Raw genomic sequence first — 21,254 nt, forward strand, 5'->3', positions numbered from 1 at the left:
AAGTTTATTAGTATTTTATTCTTATTCATTTGAAGGAAAAGAAAAGCTATATTGAATTCAAAATGAGCTTGATAGAATTTTCACCTTGTCACAATACACAATAACCCATTCGTATAAAGTCAAAGCTATATTCCATGGCTCATGTCGGCTTCAGATAATTTTCACTTTTCTGTTTTGTAAGTATATTTTAATTTTTCATAAACCAATATGTTAAGAATTTAAGAAAATTCTTTTATTTTGTCGAAAATTTTGTTGATTTGATACAAATACGTATGATTTATCAATGTGAAAATTCTCTCTAGAAAGAAAAAAAATTGTTGAACACAATGAATATGAATTTTCCTAATGTGGACTATTCTTTCGTTTCAATAAAAAAAAAATGAATGGGCATAACCATTGTTTATTTGGATATTTATATTTATAGTCTCTACTTTTATTTGTTCATATGATGACGTACATGTAAAATCAAACCATAGATTCTCATAGATAAAAGTGGATTTCCTTTTATTTTGTTGTGCTCATTGTCAAGGAGACAATCATATCACACATATTCTTTAACTGTTTCTTTAAGAATTAATTTTTATTTACCCTTTTTGATGGTTTAATTTTAATACTGAATTATAAGTACTGAAATACAACAAGCTGATGATATCAAATATATCCCCTCACATAAAAAAAAATATATATATATATATTTATTTTTTGTTTCAATAAATTTGACGACAGCTGTCTGATGTTTAAATCCATTTATTTAACACACTTTTATAATAATGTAATGTTTTGGATTTACTCAAACTCAAACTACATGTACACCTATTTGTCCTATGATATGCTTTATTTATGCTGTTACTCTGAATAAGAATGAGTTCAAGTACGGCTCTTTGAATAGAGAACACAGTTCTCGCCATATCATGAAAACTTTTCTCTGTCTGCGACAGTTTAAGTCTAGGTCTACTTCTTAGTAGGTTGTAAAACCTAAATTGTATCGGTCCCATTGTTATAAGATTGATACTGTCAAACCAACACAAAGTATTCTCCTTAAAATGTTAAAACAAATTGCATTTTGTCATTATACCGGCAAGTACATTATTATGCTATGTGGTCTGGTGGTATAACACTCGCTTTCGATCAGAAGGTCCTGGATTCGAGCCTCACTAGGCGCATAGTTGAGTCCTTGGAAAAGGCTCTTTACTCACATTCTCTCACCATACTCAGGTGTAAAATGAGTACCTGGTCGTTAACAGCATTGTGTCTGTCCGAAAAAAATTGTAATATCGCCTAACAGGCGTCATGCCCCATTCTACATGTCAAGTGTTGCTGTTGGCCAGGGACCCCATGTAAAGCGCTTTGAGCACGTTTAGTGGGTATTGCTCTATATAAAAGCTCAATTTTAATTTTAAAGCTCAATTATGAACAAGTGGGTTTAAGCCAAAAATATTTGTTTATATATTTTGTTTTGCTCTTTATTGATGGTGCTTGATTGAATATTGTCTCACACTTTTTACACTCCATTAGCTTCAAGCAGTGTAATTAGACTTTTGATGCTTTAATTATTTTATTTTTTTTTTATTTTCCATATCCAGGAACCCCAGAAACTTCTAGACGTGCCATTGATGTGCAGAAGTCACGAGAGACCTCCCATGCTGGACTTGAATTTCAACAGGTACGTGTGTGTGTGTATATAAACGTTGGCATCTTGTTAGGGAAGAGGGGGTGTTATTCATTGAGTAAGAAATTAAATGTGGGCTCTATCTGTCGCTTTGCAGCATTGCGCTCTAGCTTATGTCTGGATTCTCTCGGTATTTTCTCAGATAAATCTCAAATAATTTATTTTTGTTCCTGAGAATAAATAAAGGGAATTTCTAAAAACTAATATCTTTCAATTTAAAGTCTAATCTGAATAGTGAATAATGATGCAGAGGCATATTTAGAGCATTTTCCCTAGACACAATCCACCCATCCGTCCCCCATTCTGCCATCCATCTGTCCATATATATATGTGTGATCCAAAAGCGAGTGTCATACCACAAGACCACTTAGCCGCACTCAGTTAAGTTGATTTTAAATCAAAATAAATAAAATTTTATTTTATTTTATTTTATTTTATTTTTTTTTTTTTTTTTGTGATTTAAAGTTTAAGAAACAAAACTCGCTCTGGACAATAAATCATAGACATTTATCTTAACTCTCTTGTTTTTGTGTAAAGTTTCAAATTCAATGTTAAATGTCAAGTTTCTAATGACATGTATTAACATTTGAGTCAATGGGTCATGTATCATCTGACGCCTGGCGTCAATGACATGTCGGCATGAACAAGACTCAGAAAAATGAATTTTTTAATATATAATTTAAAATTTTTTATAGATTAATATACTTTATTAAAAGGAATGAATGTGAATATTTGAATTTTAAAAGGCTGAAATTCTGTTATTTTTGTTGGGGGGGGGGGTGGTTTAAAGATTATTATTACTCACAAACTCTTGAACTTGAACTATGACTTTTATAGATAGTTCAAAGATGACGTCACTCATGTCATTTCGAGACGATTGGTCACGTGTATTCTCCAATCATCCAATATATTTTCCCTGCCAGACAATTGTTGAAGATGTTCCAGGAGATCCACTACTGGGAGAGACTCGTCTTTGAGGTGCCTCATTACGCCGTGGAAGTTTACTCCAAGCGAGAGGAGCTCCGTGCACAGAGGGAAAATGTCATGTTGGTTGTACGAGATTACAACAGGTAAATTGAGAGTGAGGTTTCTCTTTTAGGCGATCGCTTTTTTAAAACTCTTGTCTTATCTAATTTTATTTAAGACTGAAAATAGGACATCATTTAAAAGCCCTGTTTAATGGTACATGGTCTCAAATAGTATGGTATGTAACATTTACAGCCTTTAATAGTTTGGTTGGTAACACTTACAGTCTCAAATAGTATGGTATGTCACATTTACAGTCTCAAATAGTATGGATGTAACACTTACAGTCTCAAATAGTATGGTATGTAACACTTAGAGCCTCAAATAGTATGGTATGTAACATTTGCAGCCTCAAATAGTATGGTATGTAACATTTGCAGCCTCACATAGCATGGTATTAAACATTTACGGTTTACAGACTGGTTGCTCTTATGGCCATATAAATTTATAACTATTATCTCATTGTATTTTAAACTGAACATAGGATAGGACTAATCTTTTAAATGCTTTATGAAATATCACATAACTTCATGATATTAAATAGCGTGGTATGTGACATAAACAAGCAGTCATTTACAGATGTAGTCCTTGACAAATCGTCAAAGGTAATGAAAACGGTTATATCCATACATGGCAATGTAAAGTCACAGCTGGCAGTTTTCGACTACAGGAGATGTTGCTGAAATCTGTTCATGACTAAATCAAAGTTGTACAAACTTCATGGAATTAATGTTAAAAGAAAAAAATACATAATATGCACTATAATGAATATATAACAGCTTCAAAAATGCACAAAATCCTAAAAAAGGAACCTTTCTTCTTCTTCTTCTTCTTCTTCTTCTTCTTCTTCTTCTTCTTCTTCTTCTTCTTCTTCTTCTTCTTCTTCTTCTTCTTCTTCTTCTTCTTCTTCTTCTTCTTCTTCTTCTTCTTCTTCTTCTTCTTCTTCTTCTTCTTCTTCTTCTTCTTCTTCTTCTTCTTCTTCTTCTTCTTCTTCTTCTTCTTCTTATTTTATTATTATTATTATTATTATTATTATTATTATTATTATTATTATTATTATTATTATTATTATTATTATTATTATTATTATTATTGTTATAATTATTATCATTATTATTATATTATTATTATCATCATTACTATCAGTATTATTATCATCATCATTACCACTACTTTAATTACTTTTTCCCCGATTACAAGAGCTGTAACCTAACAATAATTGCCTATTTGGACACTAAAGATTATTATTATTATTATTATTATTATTATTATTATTATTATTATTATTATTATTATTATTATTATTATTATTATTATTATTATTATTTAGAGATTATAAGCCTTCTTCAGCCAATAACAAAAACAGTTAAAATTTTGATGCTTCATGGGAAATCCAAATAGATATCTGGTTTGTTCAGGAAAAGAATTTGTGATTAGGAAATCCGAAACACTCATACATTTGTTTTTTTATGAATTGAATTGAAGCTTCTATTCTACTTTTCATTGTCATTTGTTACTTCTTCAAGCTTCTGGTAGCAGCATTATTAAAATTTTGCATTTTACTGAATTCTACTTACAGAATCATAGCCGCCTCATCCATAGAGGAGAGGGGCTTATTCAGGCAAAGAATTCGTGTTTGAAGCTTCTATTCTAATTTTCATTTTTTTACTTCTTCAAGTTTCTTGGAGCATTATTAAAATTTTGCATTTTACTGAATTCTACTCACAGAATCATAGCCGCCTCATCCATAGAAGAGAGGGGCTTATTCAGGGAAAGAATTCGTGTTTTGGATAAGAAAATCCATCCGGGGCTCTCCAAACTCACATGGACGTCCAAGGGTACTGTAGAGTACTTCATCAACGAGTGTCGGTCACACTGTGCCACGGCGCAGACCTACGTGGATTCCTACAAGTCGGCCAATCAGAACATCTCCGCTATGTGTGTCAAGATTAGTGAACTCTTGTTGATAAAGATTGACCCTAAAGTGGTCTATGAAAACCTTGCATTTGAAGAGGACCAGGTAAAATGTTTTTTAGTATGATTTTTTTTTTTTTTAAATGTTCTAGAATAAAAATTTTTTTATTGTTCTAGAATAAATTTTTTTTTCAGTTTGTTTCTTCGTCTTCTTCTTCTTGGTAATAATGTGTGCAAAAGCCTTTACCTTAGAAGAAAAAAAAATTTACACGAGGATCTGACTTCTGCAATAATTCTCAACCTTATGATAGCTCAGTTGGTAGAGCACCAGCTCCATTTTTTCATAATATCATCTTAAATTTAAATATAAATATACTTTTATGCGTTTATAGGCCAAGCACAGGGTGAATGTGCAAAAGAAACTGAAGGAAGCTCACGAGTCTATAGTCAGTACCCTGAAGGACTCTTACCAGGTGTACAAGAACGACGGGGCCGAAGTACAACAGCACTGGCATCGCTACACAGAGAAGATGGACAGGATGCTGGAAGAGGCTTTCAGGTGAGGCTAAAAGGGGATATTATTGTGATACCAGATAGCTCAGTCGGTAGAGCACTCGTTTCACACTCAAAGCGACCGAGATCGATCCCGGGTGCAGTCAAGATTTTTTTCTGCCCCCCCCCCCCCCCCCTGTCCACCCAGCAGTCCTATCCAAAGCGTAGCAAGCAATTGCTACAGTTCATTTCACGCTATAGAACCTGAGATTGACTCCAGTTCCAAGGACCTCTGATTGACTAGTTTAGCTCAATGCATTTTTCCGTATTCGAGGGACAACTAGTTTGGTGGAATTTCAAGACAACGAAACACTAAAAACACAGGCTGTGAATTTAGTCCTTTTCTCAACAGGCAGCCAATGCAGGTCCTGAAGCATAAGACATATCTATTGTGATAGTACTCCCACAGTGTCAGACATAGCCTATTTCTATATAGTTGTATAATAAAATGATTTGTTTCCACTGTTCAGACATCAGACATAGCCTATTTCTATATAGTTGTATAATAAAATGATTTGTTTCCACTGTTCAGACATCAGACATAGCCTATTTCTATATAGTTGTATAATAAAATTATTTGTTTCCACTGTTCAGACATCAGACATAGCCTATTTCTATATAATATATAATAAAATTATGTTTTTCCCCTGTTCAGACTTAACGGAAATGTCTTCAGAATCTCCAAAGAATAACGGATGGCAAAGTCGTCCACCCCTGTTCAGGGTCAAGGTCGTGCTGGAAGAAGACAAAGTAAGCCTAGCTCAGTGACTCTGCTTCATTCATTCATCATCTGGTTTTACTATATTGTATCTCTGATTTTATGTTGAGTTGACATTGTTTTCATGTGCGTGTGTGCGTGTATGTGTGTGTGTGTGTTCTTTGTGTTGTGTGCATGTGTGTGTGTTGGAGTCGACATTCTTTTTCTATTTTTTTTTTGGTTTGTTGTGGTTGTGGGGTGAGTGGGGGGGGAGGAGGTATTCTTGTTCTATTGTATTTTGCTCTAACAAACCTTAGTGGATCATTCGTCAAAGTATTTGTTTGAGTGGCTGATATTTAATAAACGTTAATATGATGAATGCTCTGATTGATTGTTTTTTGTTTTGTATTTTTTTTTTTTTTTTGTTGGGGTTTTTTGGGGTTTTTTGGGGGTTTTTAAAAATCATAAAACAGAATATTAACAAATTTTTTGGTTACATGTATATTAAAAAAACCCCAAAACAACAGCAGTGATATCCATAGCATACCAAGCAATTGTTTCAATCTGGTCATGCTCCAGAAACTAGGGTTAACTCCTGTTTTATAGCCATTACTGGTAACGTGAAATTGACTGCAGTTCCAGTCCTCCATCAGCTGGCTGGCATTGCACCTCCCCACATTCGAAGAGCCACTGCTTCCAAAGCCCAGAAATATAAACAGGAAATGGACCCAAGGCACCCCCTCCATGACCACAACCCAATGACAAGTAGACTGAAGTCGAGAATGAGCTTCATGACGAAGGAAGAAAGCATCAACCCTGATCCTGCAGCTGTATACAAACTTTCCACATGGAGAGAGAGTGGGGCAACCATGCAAATGAAGCTGTTGAAGATCTGAGCGCAGAACTACCCTACGAAACTGAGTTCCCCAAGAATGAATGGGTAACACCGAACAGAGCACGGGCAAAACTTGGGAGAACAGCTGGAAGCATGAAATAGTGGGGGCTGGCTGAGACTAGCTTGTGTACATGTGGATGCCCAGAGCAGATGATGGAGCACATCGTTAGAGAATGCCAGGATGGGCCCAGCTGCACTGACCATGATCTAAGAGTCTGCTCCACAGCTGTGGAGTGGGTTCGGTGTTGGAGCGACAAGCTATGATTATGATGATAGCCTTGATTATCATAAAGAACTGTGTTGTTTTTTTTTAATTGTTAGTTAAATCCAAAGTATAGCAATTAATTGTTAATATAAATTCCAGTACTATAGAGTTGGTTATTATAAAGAACTCTGCAATTTAGTTTTAATTCTTCTCCCCCAACCAAATTAGGTGGAGTTTTGTCCAACACTAGTACAACTGGCAAACATTGTGGGAGACATTGGTAAACAGCACCTGACCAAAACCATCGCTGACATCAAGAGGTTGCCAGATTTGTTGACCAAGAAGAAATCGGTCAAAGAGGTAGGACTTTTGACACACTTTGTACTCTTTTTTTTTGCGGCTATGTGGTCTTGTGGTATTACACTCGCTTTCAGATTGGAAGGTCCTGGGTTTGAGCCTCGCTCGGCGCATAGTTAACTCCTTTGAAAAAACTCTTTACTCACATTCTCTCACCGTACTCAGGTGTAAAATGAGTACTTGGCCATTAACAGCATTGTCTCTGTCCGAAATAAATTGTAATATCGCCTAACAGGCGTCATGTCCCGTCCTACATGTTAAATGTTGCTGTTGGTCAGGGACCCCTTGTAAAGTGGTTTGACCATGTTCAGTGGATATTGCACCATATAATTTTTTTTTTTTTTTTATGTGCCTGCACGTGAGCTTTTTACTATCATGCCATAAAAGGATGTTTGAATGAGTTTTTGAGATAATGTAGGTTATGAATAACACACAATTGTATGAGAATAATGGCGTATTTGACAGAATTTGAAGTTCAGGCAATTTTCCATTGCAAAATTAATCTGTCAAGGTTGGAAATGCAGTTTTTTTGGTTTATTTTGTTGTTGTAGTAAATGGTAAGAGTTTTTCTCAAACCGAATACAAACAAGCAAGTTTACACACAATTGAGCTTTTATATATTGCAATATCCACTAAACATGCTCAAAGCGCTTTACAAGGGGTCCCTGGCAAACAACAACATTTAACATTTAGGACGGGACATGACGCCTGTTAGGCCATATTACAATTTTATCAGGACAGCCAGGTACTCATTTTACACACGAGTACAGTGAGAGAATGTGAGTAAAGAGCCTTCTCCTAGGCCTCAACTATGCGCCAAGCGAGGCTCGAACCCAGGACCTTCTGATCCGAAAGCGAGTGTCCATACCACTAGACCACATAGCTGCACAAAACAATATGTTTGTATGTTAGCTACTATTGTTGTTATTCTTACTGGCAATCTTTTATTCAAACACATGATGCTCATGTTTATCGACTTAAGCTTCGAAGTTACTTGTTGCGGATTGATTGTTCCAATAGCAAGCTCTTTAAATCATTATGATACAGTACGATATAGTTGAGCAGAGAAGGGGGATAAGAAAAACAACCCTTTTTTTTTTCTTCCCCACAGTCCATCAGTGAAACTGTGGCAAGGGATGAAGAGATCAAGAAGATCCGTAACATCATCAGTGTAGGGATGGTGGCCAACGCTCAGAACCTCCAGGGCTACCTGACCACTTGGGACGCCTACAGAGAGATTTGGGAAATCCAGAAAGATGCTTTTATCAGACGATACCAGAAACTCAATCCGCAGAACTCTTCTTTCGATGCTGACATTGCCAGGTGAGAAAATTTGGGGAGAGGGGGGGGGGATTGACAATCAGTGAGGTAGAATAAGATAGCTTGGTCATGTGGTGGAATATGTGACCTACCGATTCAAATCAGTGTTAAGTCATAATGATTAAGATTCTGAAAATTGAATTTATCGTCAAAATAATGAGTCTTTAGTTAAGTCTGCATGTGCTCCATCATATCAATTTGGTATTGTGTGGGGAGGAACCAGAAGTCAAAAAGTAACGTTAAGATAGTAGTGATCAGAAGTGTGTAATTTTAATTATTCACTCTTACAGATTTCCGACATATCGCCACAAACTTTTAAATTTTTTCATCATAAATGTACACTTCATGTAAGAATATTTACTTAAAACATAGGTGTCGTACGTTCAGTGAAATTTTGCTGGTTGACGCATGGACAGGTCTAATTAAATTCATTTTCCTAATTAAAGCATGTAAGCTCACTCATATATCTGATAATAAATTCTATTTTTCTTCAGCATCTAAACCATCCCATCATAATATGGCTTTTAGGTGTGGTTCAAATCTTTTTCTTTTGTTTTTATTGAGAAGAATTGATAGTATCATAAAGTGCAAATACCAAAGATTTCATATTTTTACCATTTGTGACCCATCGTCTCAAAACGGTATTATGTCAGAATGAACCATATGCTTAAAAGTCGAATGAAATGTTAAACTGGTCAAAAATATAAATTGTTGGCATTAGCACCCTAAAATATAGTATCCATTCTCCTCAATAAAACATACAAACTCAACATAGGTCTGATATTTCTGGCTATAAATTCAATTTTCAACATCTTACCCAACCCGACTTGCCGTTTTGAGGCAAAGGGTCACATTTTAACTGTATAGGCCTTCCTACTTGCTTTTTTTATTTATTTTTTTTGCATCACTCTGTCCCGATATAATACCAGTTTTAGGCGATGAGTCACGATTGACTTATAGAGATATTGATGGATCAATACCGAATAAAATCAAATAGAATCTGCTTAAATCAAAACTTTTTTAAAAATCAACTTTTGCTTCAGTTCAACACATCTTGTTGGTTCCAAATTTTCTGTTCTTTATTTTAGAACAATCATTAATAAGGTTGAGATACTAAAATTGTGTCCATATGATAAATTGTCTCTTCCTCTTTTTTTTTATAATTTATGTTGGATCTTAAGCATATGATATATTATTATTATTATTCCAAGAGGGAGTGTTCAATGAGAGAAAAAAATACTTCTCAAAGTGCATCTTAGTTTTTGTAACAATTTTGTGGCCTAATGCCTAAGACAAAGACACCAAGCATTTACCCACCAACCATGCAATATTTTCTCTCCTGTTCTCATACACATTGTCCCTCTTTCTCTTCCTTATCCAGATACAACGAGGTTGCAAACAACGTGCAGACACAGGAGACCATATTGAACATTCAGTTTGTTTTGTTAGATTGCTCTCCCTTGAAATACGCCATCTTGGGTCACTGCCAGGAGTGGCAGAATAAGTTCACAACTCTGCTCAGTGAAATTGCTATCAATTCTCTGAAAGAACTCACTGAATACCTCAAAGACAATGGAAAGAGGTAAGGAACGAAGATTGAGGCTAATTTTCTTAATTGAGGCTTTGGGGCTTTGAGGCTTTGGCATTTAGCACTATATAAGAACACTTTATTATTATTTATTATTATTATTATCATTATTATTATTATTTATTTTTATTATTATTATTATTATTATTATTATTATTATTATTATTATTATTATTATTATTATTATTATTATTATTATTATATTGTTATTATTATTATTTATTATTATTATTATTATTATTATTATTATTATTATTATTATTATTATTATTACTATTATTATTATTATTATTATTATTATTATTATTATTATTATTATTATTATTATTATTATTATTATTATTATTATTAATAGTATTTTTGATCGATTTTTAAAAAAAAGTCAAATCACAAAATGTGATCTTTTTAAATGCCAATATATATAAGTAACCCTCTGCTTAATAAAAACCATGAAATTTGGGAATGATTATCATAAGATCACGATGGCTACATTCTGACATTGAATTCACTAACCGCCACTGTAGGCATTTTGTAACTAAAGAACAGACTCGATTATAAGAGAACATTGTGATTTATACGATGAAAATAGTCAGTCCATAAAAGATAATACAATCTGGCAACCCGTACTTCAGCAACAAACTCTATCAACTAATATGGTTTAATATATAAAACATTGTGTGGCTATGAGGTCTAGTGGTATGACACTCGCTTTCGGATCGGAAGGTCCTGGGTTCGAGCCTCACTCGCTCGGCGCATAGTTGAGTCCTTGGAGAAGGCTCTTTACTCACATTCTCTCACCGTACTCGGGTGTAAAATGAGTACCTGGCCGTTAAGAGCGTTGTCTCTGTCCCAAAAATTTGTAATATCACCTGACAGGCGTCATGTCTCGTCCTACATGTTATGTGTTGCTGTTGGCCAGGGACCCCTTGTAAAGTGCTTTGAGCATGTTTAGTGGATATTGCGCTATATAAAAGCTCACTAAACGTGCTCAAAGTGCTTTAAAAAGGGGTCCCTGACCAACAGCAACACTTAACATGTCGAATATGACACAACGCCTGTTAGGCTATATTACAATTTTTTTCTGACAGAGACAATGCTGTTAACGGCCAGGTACTCATTTTACACCTGAGTACGGTGAGATAATGTGAGTAAAGAGCCTTTTTCCAAGGACTCAACTATGCGCTGAGCGGGGCTCGAAGCCAGGACCTTACGATCCAAAAGCGAGTGTCATACCACAAGACCACATAGCCACACCTATGTTATAAAAATTGAATAAATTTTACATTGTCATTTTTTTTTTTTAATTTGTTTACAGAATCAGCCAACCTCCCCAGACCTTGGACGAATTGGGAGAGAGTCTTGCATTGTGGGAAAAACTCAACGAAGAATCGCCTACTATCCTGAAGAAATTCGCACCACTGAATGAACAGTTTGTTATTTTGGAGAAATATGAAGTGGCCATTCCTGAAGAGGTTCGTCTGTTGTTTTAGAATTTATTAATTGTGCACCTTTTATTAATTTCTATTGCTCTATTTTAACTCGTGCTTCCTCAGAAAGTAGCATACTATTTCCTGCCCATCAATGTTTTTTGTTTATTCATCTTAACTTAACAACGCCACTACTGCATCATCTTATTCGTCTGTAGTGTTGAATTCATCCTGTTTTGTTGATAAAGGGGAAATCCGAAACATCCATTGTATCACATTGTTATTTATTAGAATAGAATGTGTCATATAAGTGTTATTATTTAAGTTTGTGGAAAGAGTTCCCAGTAGTCTTTGTGTGACTTTATGGTCTTGTAGTATGACTCTTGCCTTCAGACCTGTAGGTCCCTGTTTCATTTCTGCTCTGTAGGTGGTGTTATGTTGGGTCCTTGGAAAAGGCTCTATACTTAATTATATAACGGCACTTACTCACGTGCAAAAGTAACATCTGACTGGTAAAAGCATTTTCTCTGGGTTTTTTAAATTGTAACATCTCTCAAGCGTTATGTGTTGGCGTAATGCACTTTGAGAACATTAAGTGGTTATCCCTAGATATATAAGTTCAAGTTTTTTGTTTTTTTTGTTTTTTTGTTTGTTTTTTGTTGTTTTTGTTTTGTTTGTTTTTTTGTTTTTTCGCAATTAAGTTATTGACTTTTCTTCTTATTTTCAACATTAGGTGACCAAGATGCTACATGAACTCCCAGACGAATGGACCAAGTTTGAACAAATTCTCAGTGACTCGGATACCATGCTTAAAAAGAATAAGGTAAGAAAAGATAACAAATATGATTGGAAAATTGTTGGAAAAAAGCCAATGTTTATTTCACCACATACCCAGTTTGTTTGTGTTTTTTTTAGATAGTTTTGATTAGCATCTACAAAAATATGAAATTTTGCTGTATCTCATTCTTGTTAAGGTTTGGCTTTTAAAATTCAGTAGATTCAACTAATCCTTTATCTGATAAAATTATATTAATAAAATCCATTTTTAACCCAAATCGCACTTATCATAGCCATTGGCACAATCTCTTAGAATGAGTTTTAAAACGATCTTTGGAAAAGTTAATATACAATATTTTTTTTTTACTTCAAGAAATTCAAAATTGTTATGCTGTTTGTCTGTTTGTTCTGTCTTGTTTTGTTCGATTTTAATAATTTAATTCATCTTAAGTGTATTTCAATTTGTGGGTTGTGATTTTGGACACTTTTTAAATGGCAAAATTCATAACAAAGTTATTTACCTTTATCATTATTTATCCCTCTCACCAGGAACGATTCAAGACCGGACTACTCCAGCAAGCCGAAGAGTTCAAGAAGCAAGCTGGAGAACTCTTACGAGATTTCGAGACCAATGGGCCTTTCTCTGCTGGTATCACCACAGAGGATGCTCTGGCTCAGGTCGAGGCTCTCAGGGCCCAGATGGAGGCCCTCAAAGAACAAGAACAGAAGATCAGGAAAGGCCTCAATATCTTCAAGATCGACCAGCCTCCCAGCAAAGACATTGGAACACTGGAGAAGGTGGGTCATTCTAGGGACGATTGAACCAAATAAAAATTGGTTTGGTGTATTATTTTTAGGACTTAAATGTCACACAAGATTTAGCACGCAGTGACTTGCTTAGTGTTTTGATCACATTTAGTGCATATTGCATTATATAAAATCTTTAGATTGGGGGAGGGGGTGGGGGGGTGTCTCCCAGCAAAGACATTGGAACGCTGGAGAAGGTGGGTCATTCTAGGGACTATTGAACCAAATAAAAGTTGGTTTGTTGTATTATTTTTTAATGTGAATGGTGGGCAGCGTAGCTCAGTGGCACGGTCTTTGCTTCGTACTCGATAGGTACCGAATTTGATCACCCGCTGCTGCGATGTGTGGCCTTGAGCAAGTCACCTCGCCCTAGCTCAATTTGCAGCGCTGCACTGCAGCTAACGCCTGGGTTTATTCCAGTCTTCCCTTGGAATAGACCCTAAAGATAAATTTCCCCTGTGGGATGAATAAAGGGAATTATTATTTTTAATGTTGCTGCTCGAAGCTCGACGTAATAAATAACAATGTGAAATTGAATGTAAGCTTTAATTTAATTACGAAAACAGATAAAATGGACGTTTCGGGTTTCCCATTTATCAACAAATCAGGATAAATATATTCATCCTGTTTTGTTGATAAAGGGAAAATATCCATTTTATCCGTTTGCGTAATTAAATTGAAGCTTACATTCAATTTCACATTATTATCTATTTGTACTATTTTTAGGACTTAAATGTCACACATTTAGCGTGCAATTACTCGTTTAGTGCTTTGATCCCATTTTGTATATATTGCATTATATAAAATCTTTAGATTGTGTGTGTGGGGGGGGGGGGGAAGGGGGTTATAATTTTACTCACTCACATGTAATGATGGTAAATATATCAGTGTTAAATTGTCTAGAAATTTTATCCAAAAAAAAAAAACTATAAACAAGAGAGACACTGGCTTTACAGTGGTTGAACCAGTATCATGCCAATCATCGCTGCCCAGCCGAAAAAAAGGTTAGCAGCACACCATAATCGGAACTTTCTTTCTCAAACTGCCCTTAAGACTGAGAAATATAGACAAGGAGTTGAATGATGAGAAGATAACAAGACGTTCATTGATGTGTATAAATAAATGTCCTTTGAGTATCAAACTATGCCACCTCTGCCTTTTGTCATTTGATGCCGTTTTCTCTTGCTTTTATTTGCATTTGTCTCTTTCAGTTCAATTGGGAGATATGAGGGTTAAAAGTTTGACAAGTTTTTTATGAAACTAACAGTGGCAAGATCCATTTTTTGTGGGGTTTTTTTGTTCTTTAAAATAATTAATTGGAAAATTGTACAGATTGAAATTCGAATGTGAATGCAATGATTTTTTTAGTGTTTCCTTCTTTTTTTTTTTTTTTGGTGATTTGATTAAAATTGTGGGGATGTCTCTGATTTAATGAAAAATGTTTTACAAAGGACTTGTGACTGCGTGTCATAGTCGTTCCACCCCACTTTTTAAATGGATTAGATATTCTATAAAATATCTCTGCCGTCTATCTGGAATTTAGTAATGTATTTATGTCTTTATTGTTTTATGTTGCTGGCTGAAGAAGGGTTTTGAGCCTGAAACGTTTCCGTGTTTGGTATTTTGTTCTTTTTTTTTTTAAGCTGTTATATTCATTTTTGTTTATCATTTTTCATTCCAGGACTTGGAGAACATCCAGACCGTGTGGGAATTGACCAAAGAATGGGAGACGAACTGGGCCACCTGGAAGGTCGGGAAATTCACCGCCTTGGAAACGGCCGAGATGGAGACGGTCTCCGTCAACCTTTTCAAACAGTTGGCAAAACTCTCCAGATCTCTCAAGGTAAATGTTGCTGCTCGAAGCTCAAAGAACTATATATAACCATGTGAAATTGAATGTAAGCTTCAATTTTATATATATACGAAAACAGGTAGAATAGACGTTTCGGGTTTCCCCTTTATGAACAAAACAGGATGAATGAAACACTACAGATGAATGAGATAATGTGGTAGTGGCATTGTTAAGATTTTTGTTTTTGTTTCATTCATCCTGTTTGTTGATAAAGGGGAAACCCGAAACATCCATTCTACCTTTTTTCGTAATTAAATTGAAGCTTACATTCAATTTCACATTGTTATTCGGATCTATCAAGGTAACGATGACAAGACCGATAGCTATAATGTGTAAACTTGTTGACGTTTAAGCTTTTTTCAAATAAGATCGTCAATATTAGAAAAAAGAAATATAAGTAGGATTTTCTCATAAGCGTTTTTTTGTGTTCAGTAATTATTTGCTCTTCACCACACTTTAGATTAAATTACACATGTAACAGATAACTGGTGTGATGTAATGAATGGCAAAATGTATTAAAAGAAAATAAATAATACAAAGCAGATTCAAAAAAGAGCAAAAATACTTGAAACGAAATGTTTGGTCTTTAAATGCTTTTTTAACCAATAACAAAAGCAATTTAATTTGTTTAGTTAATTGGAAATTATTAGATTTGATTTATTTTCTTTGGCAAATTGCTTAACATAAACTTTGTCAAAGTGATACTAGGCTGCTAGAAGCTGTGGACTGTAAAAAGTAATAAACAAAACTTGAATATAAGAGCTTCAGAAAAGAACAAAATACCAAACTCAGAACGTTTCGGGCTAAAACCCTTCTTCAGCCAACAACTAAAAACAATAAAGATATAAATACATTACTAAATTCCAGATAGACGACATAAACTTTATAACTTGAACCTATTATGATCATGTTTAATCAGTATAATCACACAGTCAATGTCATTCCTACCATTGTCACCCACAGGACAAGCAGTGGGAGGTGGTTGATGCCAGCAAGAACAAAGTGGACCAGTTCAAGAGAACGATGCCTCTGATTCAAGATCTTAAAAACAAGGCCATGAGGCCTAGGCATTGGCAGCAGATACAGGTCGGTGTCAGAGGATTAGTTTGTTGGTTTGATGTCAACGATGTTTTAAACTGTGAATTATGATATAACCTTTAAATTGATCCATGTTTTTTTTTGTCTTAAGAGCAATCTTTGTTTCAATGCAATATTTGAAACCTTTGAAAAGAAATATTTAAAAAGACCAACGTCATTGTCGTAATTATATTTTCATTGTAAGAGAAATCGATTTATTGTATCAATAGCAGTTTTGAGAAACACTCCATCTCGACCTTTCAATGTTTATAAATCTTAAGTGTTAAGCCAGAAAAGTAGAAAACGGTAAGGGCTACCTGAAGCCGATGATCGTAAAATACTAACGAAAGAGTGAAAATGGAAAGGCTTCGTATGGGAACAAAACAGACAATGGACGTTTCGGGTACAAACCCTTCGTCAGCACAACAATACACAAATAAACGTGGGAAAAAAATTAAAATATAATGAAAATTATATTTTAATTTTTTTTTCCACGTTTATTTGTGTATTGTTGTGCTGACGAAGGGTTTGTACCCGAAACGTCCATTGTCTGTTTTGTTCCCATACGAAGCCTTTCCATTTTCACTCTTTCGTTAGTAAGGGTTAAGCCAGAAACAATGAAATCGGAAAACATCTTTACACACATAATGCTCTGAAAACAAGATGTTTTCCTTGTTGAAATATTTGATTTTAAGAAAACGGGGGAACTGAAGTTGATATGTTAATGATTTCAATTACAATGTGCATGCATGAAGGAAGAAGAAGAGGAACGGGTAAAACAGGCATACAAAGTGATTCCTAAATAATATTTCGTCAGATTAGATTTGCTCTATATATACCATACCGATTTCTTTACAGACTGAGATGACTCGCAGTTTTGACCATGAAGCAGACGACTTCACTCTAGAGAAAATCATTGAGTTTGGATTTGACCAATTCGCCGAACAGATCAATGACATCTCCGGGGCGGCCACCAAGGAATTGGCCATTGAACAGGTAGGTTATGTCAGGATTCATTTGGTTTAGCACATTGTGGCTATGTGGTCTAGTGGTATGACACTCGCTTTCGGATTGGAAGGTCCTGGGTTCGAGCCTCGCGTTCGGCGCATAGTTGAGTCCTTGGAGAAGGCTCTTTACTCACATTCTCCCACCGTACTCAGGTGTAAAATGAGTACCTGGCCATTAACAGCGTTGTCTCTGTCCCAAAAATTTGTAATATCGCCTGACAGGCATCATGTCTCGTCCTACAAGTTATGTGTTGCTGTTGGCCAGGGACCCCTTGTAAAGCGCTTTGAGCACGTTTAGTGGATATTGCTCTATATAAAAGCTCAATTTTTTTATTTTTTTTAATTTTTTTTTAGCACATTCCTCTATTTATGTTGAAAATATCAAATTGAAAAATTAGGGAGCAGGCACTGGTGGAAGATAAAGATCAGAAAAAATGTTTATGAAACAGTGCCAGACAAAGCAGGAAAGAAAAATAGATGAAAAAATAGCCATCCCAAAAAATCAATCTTCCACCGAGGGAGACTGATTTTTTTTGTGATGGTTTTTGGAAGTTTTTTTCTTGTACTTTTCCTTCTTGCTTTGTCTGTCACTGTTTCATAAACATTTTTTTACAGATCTTTATCCAGCAATGTTGACAGACTTTGCTTCCTCTGTTGTTTTTTATTGTTAGAAAATGTCCTCATAGTTTACCTGGTTCCCCTTGTAATGTTGAATCTCAGAGTTGTGGTTGGAATTTTCTTAAAAAGTCGTTATTCAGTGTGACTGCTCGCATTAGTTTAGATTTTTTGTTTTATTTTTCTCATCAATATTTTCCATTAAAATCGGAAAACATTGGGATTATGAGTCTAGAGTTTCTCTTGTATTGGAAGAAGAGGTATAAATATTTTTCTTCTTTTTTTTTTTTTATTTTGCTCTGTTTTGTCTTGGCTGTTTTGGTTTGGTTTTTTTTTTTTTTTTTTTTTTTTGGGGGGGGGGGGGGGGGGGGGTTGTTATTTTTTTGGGGTTATTTTATTTTATTTTTTTTTTGGGGGGGGGGGCGGTTGTTGAGATCTTTTTTAACATTTTTATAAAATTAATAATGTAATATTCTCTCCTACAAACATCTTGTTTACTTTCATCTGTATTTGGACATGTCAATTTGGTACTTTACTAAAATGAGATGTATTTTATCCCTATGCTGTTTAACCATAAAATTGAAAGAAAAAAAGAAATATGAATTATGTCTTAAGGATTTGATAAGTATGTTGTATAACCTTTAAATTGAAATTGTATGAATATAAACTAAGTATTTGAGCAAAATGTTATATAATTCTAAAACTTAGAAAATGGTATGAATCATATATTACGTATTTTATCAGATTGTTGTAAAATTTCTTTAAAATTGAGAAATTGTTTAAATCTAAACATAAGTATATGAGCAATAATATATTGAATGATCTTAAAAATTAGACAATTTATAGCATTTTTAAGTAAAACTTTAAAATTAGAAAACGAAAAATCTAAAGTCTCATATTTATCTTGCGGTTTATAGATACCTATTTATTTTTTCCAGAAAATATAGGTTTTGATTCATTTCTTTGTCCATGTTTTGTTTACATCACATCAGCCAACTGAAATAAATAACAACATTGTATCATTGATAGGGTCTGGCTGCGATTGTCGAAGCCTGGGAACAAAACGAGTTGGATATTGTACCGTACAAGGACAAAGGTCATTTCAAACTCAAGTAAGTTTTGGTTGTCATAGTAGGTTTTTCTGTTTGTTTGTTATTTTTTGTTTTTTTGGGGGGTTTTTCTTTTTTATCTTTTTCAAGAAAAATGCTGAGCTTTTTATGATGCATGAAGTCATTTTACGTCTGCCAGTTGGTCATCCCTTCATTGCAGGCATTCAAGTGCCGTCTCAACGCTCATTTTGAAACAGAAAAATACTGTTAGGGGAGGGGGGGGGGGGGGGGGGAGGGCAGGGTCTGAAAATGTCTCAAGTTCACCCAGGATCGGTCCCTTTGCATGTGAAGCGATGGCTCTACTAATTGAGCCAGTGGGACCCCCAGACCTTGATACAAGATGAGACTTTATACTGCAAGAAGGACTTGAATGCTATGCTTTTGCTCAATTTCGGCTTTGTGTATTTTTGGTATGACACTCGACTTATCGCCTGAAGATCTCTGGTTCGAGCTTCATTATAGACAGAGTAAAGTTTTGTCCCAGGAGAGGGTTCTTTACACTCATGTTTTCACCATACGTTGGTGTCAAATGAGCACTTTGTCGGAAAAAAAAAAAGAAAAAGACTTTGATAGCAATTTACAGGCGTCATGTTTATTGTTGCTTTTGGCTTAAGGACCCTTTGTGTGAAATGCTCAGACCACATTTAGTGGATATTGGGCTATTATATGAATGCTCATTTTTTTTGTTGCTTTTTTTGTTTTGTTTTATTTGTTTTTCTATTTTTTTTTTTTGTTTTTTTTGCAGTTGTTGTTATCAGTTTTGCTTAGTTTTGCTTGTTTGTTTTTTTTTTGTTTTTTTCTTATTTTCCTCATTTTGTTTTGTTTTGTTCAGTTTGTTCTGTTGTGTGTGTGTGTGTGTGTGTGTTTTTTTTTTTTTTGTTTTGTTTATTTTTGTGGGGGTTTTTTTTGGTTTTTTTTATTAGTATTTTTATTTAATTTTTTTTTTTAGGGGGGGAGGGGGGGGGGGGATGCAATATCAGTTTGTTTTTGGGTTTTTTCCATTCTTCCACCAGATCGAAACAGGCTGATTTTTTGGGGATGTTTTTTTTTCTTTGTATTTTTCTTTCTTGCTTTGTTGTTTCATAATAGTTTTTCATATTTTTTTATCTGCTCCCTAATTTCTCAATTTGATACTTACTTTCTTCCACCATTTCCTGCCAACCAATGTTTTGTTTATTCATCTTAACAACGCCACTACCACATTATCCCATTCACCCGCAGTGTTTCATTCATCCTGTTTTGTGATAAAGGGGAAACCCGAAATGTTCATTTAATCAGTTTTTTGTAATTAAATTGAAGCTTACATTCAATATCAAATTGATTTCTTTTTTTCTTATATTATTATTATTATTATTATTATTATTATTATTATTATTATTATTATTATTATTATTATTATTATTATTATTATATATTATTATTATTATTATTATTATTATTATATTATATTATTATTATTATTATATTATTATTATTATTATTATTATTATTATTATTATTATTATTATTATTTTATTATTATTATTAATTATTATTATTATTATTATTATTATATTTATTATTATTTTATTATTATTTATTATTATTTTATTGGTACTGGTGGTATTACGATTGTTGTATTTTTTATGGTTATTAGTGGTATCAGTTTATTTTTTCGTTCCATTTACCCTTTTTTTCCCCACTTTCATGTATGTTGTCAAGAAATTGTGTTATTTATTGGCGAAAGCCAAAGATTGAATAAACTTTGAACTTTGAACTTTCTTCCACCAGAGGCACAGAGGAAATCTTCCAGGCTCTGGAGGATAACCAAGTACAGCTGTCCACTATGAAGGCTTCACGATTCGTGAAGGCCTTTGAGAAGGAGGTGGATCACTGGGAGAGAACTCTCTCGCACATCATGGAGACCACGGAAATGTTGTTGACTGTGCAAAGACAGTGGATGTATTTGGAGGTAGGTGTGTTTGGTTGGTCGTGGTGGTAGTAGAGGTGGTGTTGGTGATGGTGGTGGTGGTGGTGGTGGTGGACGTGGCGATGGTTGTAGTAGTGGTAGTCGTGATGGTGGTGGTGGTGGTTGTAGTAGCGGTAGATCGTGGTGGGGGTGGTGGTATTGATAATGCTGTCGATGTTGTTGTTATTGTTGTTGTTGTTGTTGTTGTTGTTGTTGCTGCTGGTGGTCGTGTTTTTGTTGTTGTTACTGTTGTTCTTATTGTTGCCACTGTCTGTAGTCAATGTGTGTTGTTACTATTACTATTGTTATTGTTGAAGTTATTGTTGTTATTGTTGTTGTTGTTGTTGTTGTTCTTCTTCTTCTTCTTCTTCTTCTTCTTCTTCTTCTTCTTCTTCTTCTTCTTCTTCTTCTT

General features: G+C 34.5%; 1 protein-coding gene across 1 annotated transcript in view; it reads left to right on the top strand.

The window, feature by feature from the left end:
• LOC144981073 (dynein axonemal heavy chain 2-like) overlaps positions 1-21,254 on the top strand; it is a 136,025-nt gene that overhangs the window by 23,839 nt on the left and 90,932 nt on the right. The window contains 16 exon segments of the mRNA XM_078929186.1: positions 1,584-1,663; positions 2,593-2,739; positions 4,424-4,715; positions 5,002-5,214; positions 5,849-5,911; positions 7,187-7,318; positions 8,427-8,638; positions 10,017-10,217; positions 11,539-11,695; positions 12,384-12,473; positions 12,977-13,225; positions 14,916-15,077; positions 16,050-16,172; positions 17,022-17,159; positions 18,815-18,897; positions 20,665-20,845. Of these exon segments, the coding sequence (XP_078785312.1) occupies positions 1,584-1,663; positions 2,593-2,739; positions 4,424-4,715; positions 5,002-5,214; positions 5,849-5,911; positions 7,187-7,318; positions 8,427-8,638; positions 10,017-10,217; positions 11,539-11,695; positions 12,384-12,473; positions 12,977-13,225; positions 14,916-15,077; positions 16,050-16,172; positions 17,022-17,159; positions 18,815-18,897; positions 20,665-20,845 (2,523 nt within the window).

Source organism: Berghia stephanieae, chromosome 10 (assembly GCF_034508935.2).
Source record: "Berghia stephanieae isolate SIO BIC M18660-M18661 chromosome 10, UCSD_Bste_1.3, whole genome shotgun sequence".
Classification (NCBI taxonomy): Eukaryota; Metazoa; Mollusca; class Gastropoda; order Nudibranchia; family Aeolidiidae; genus Berghia; species Berghia stephanieae.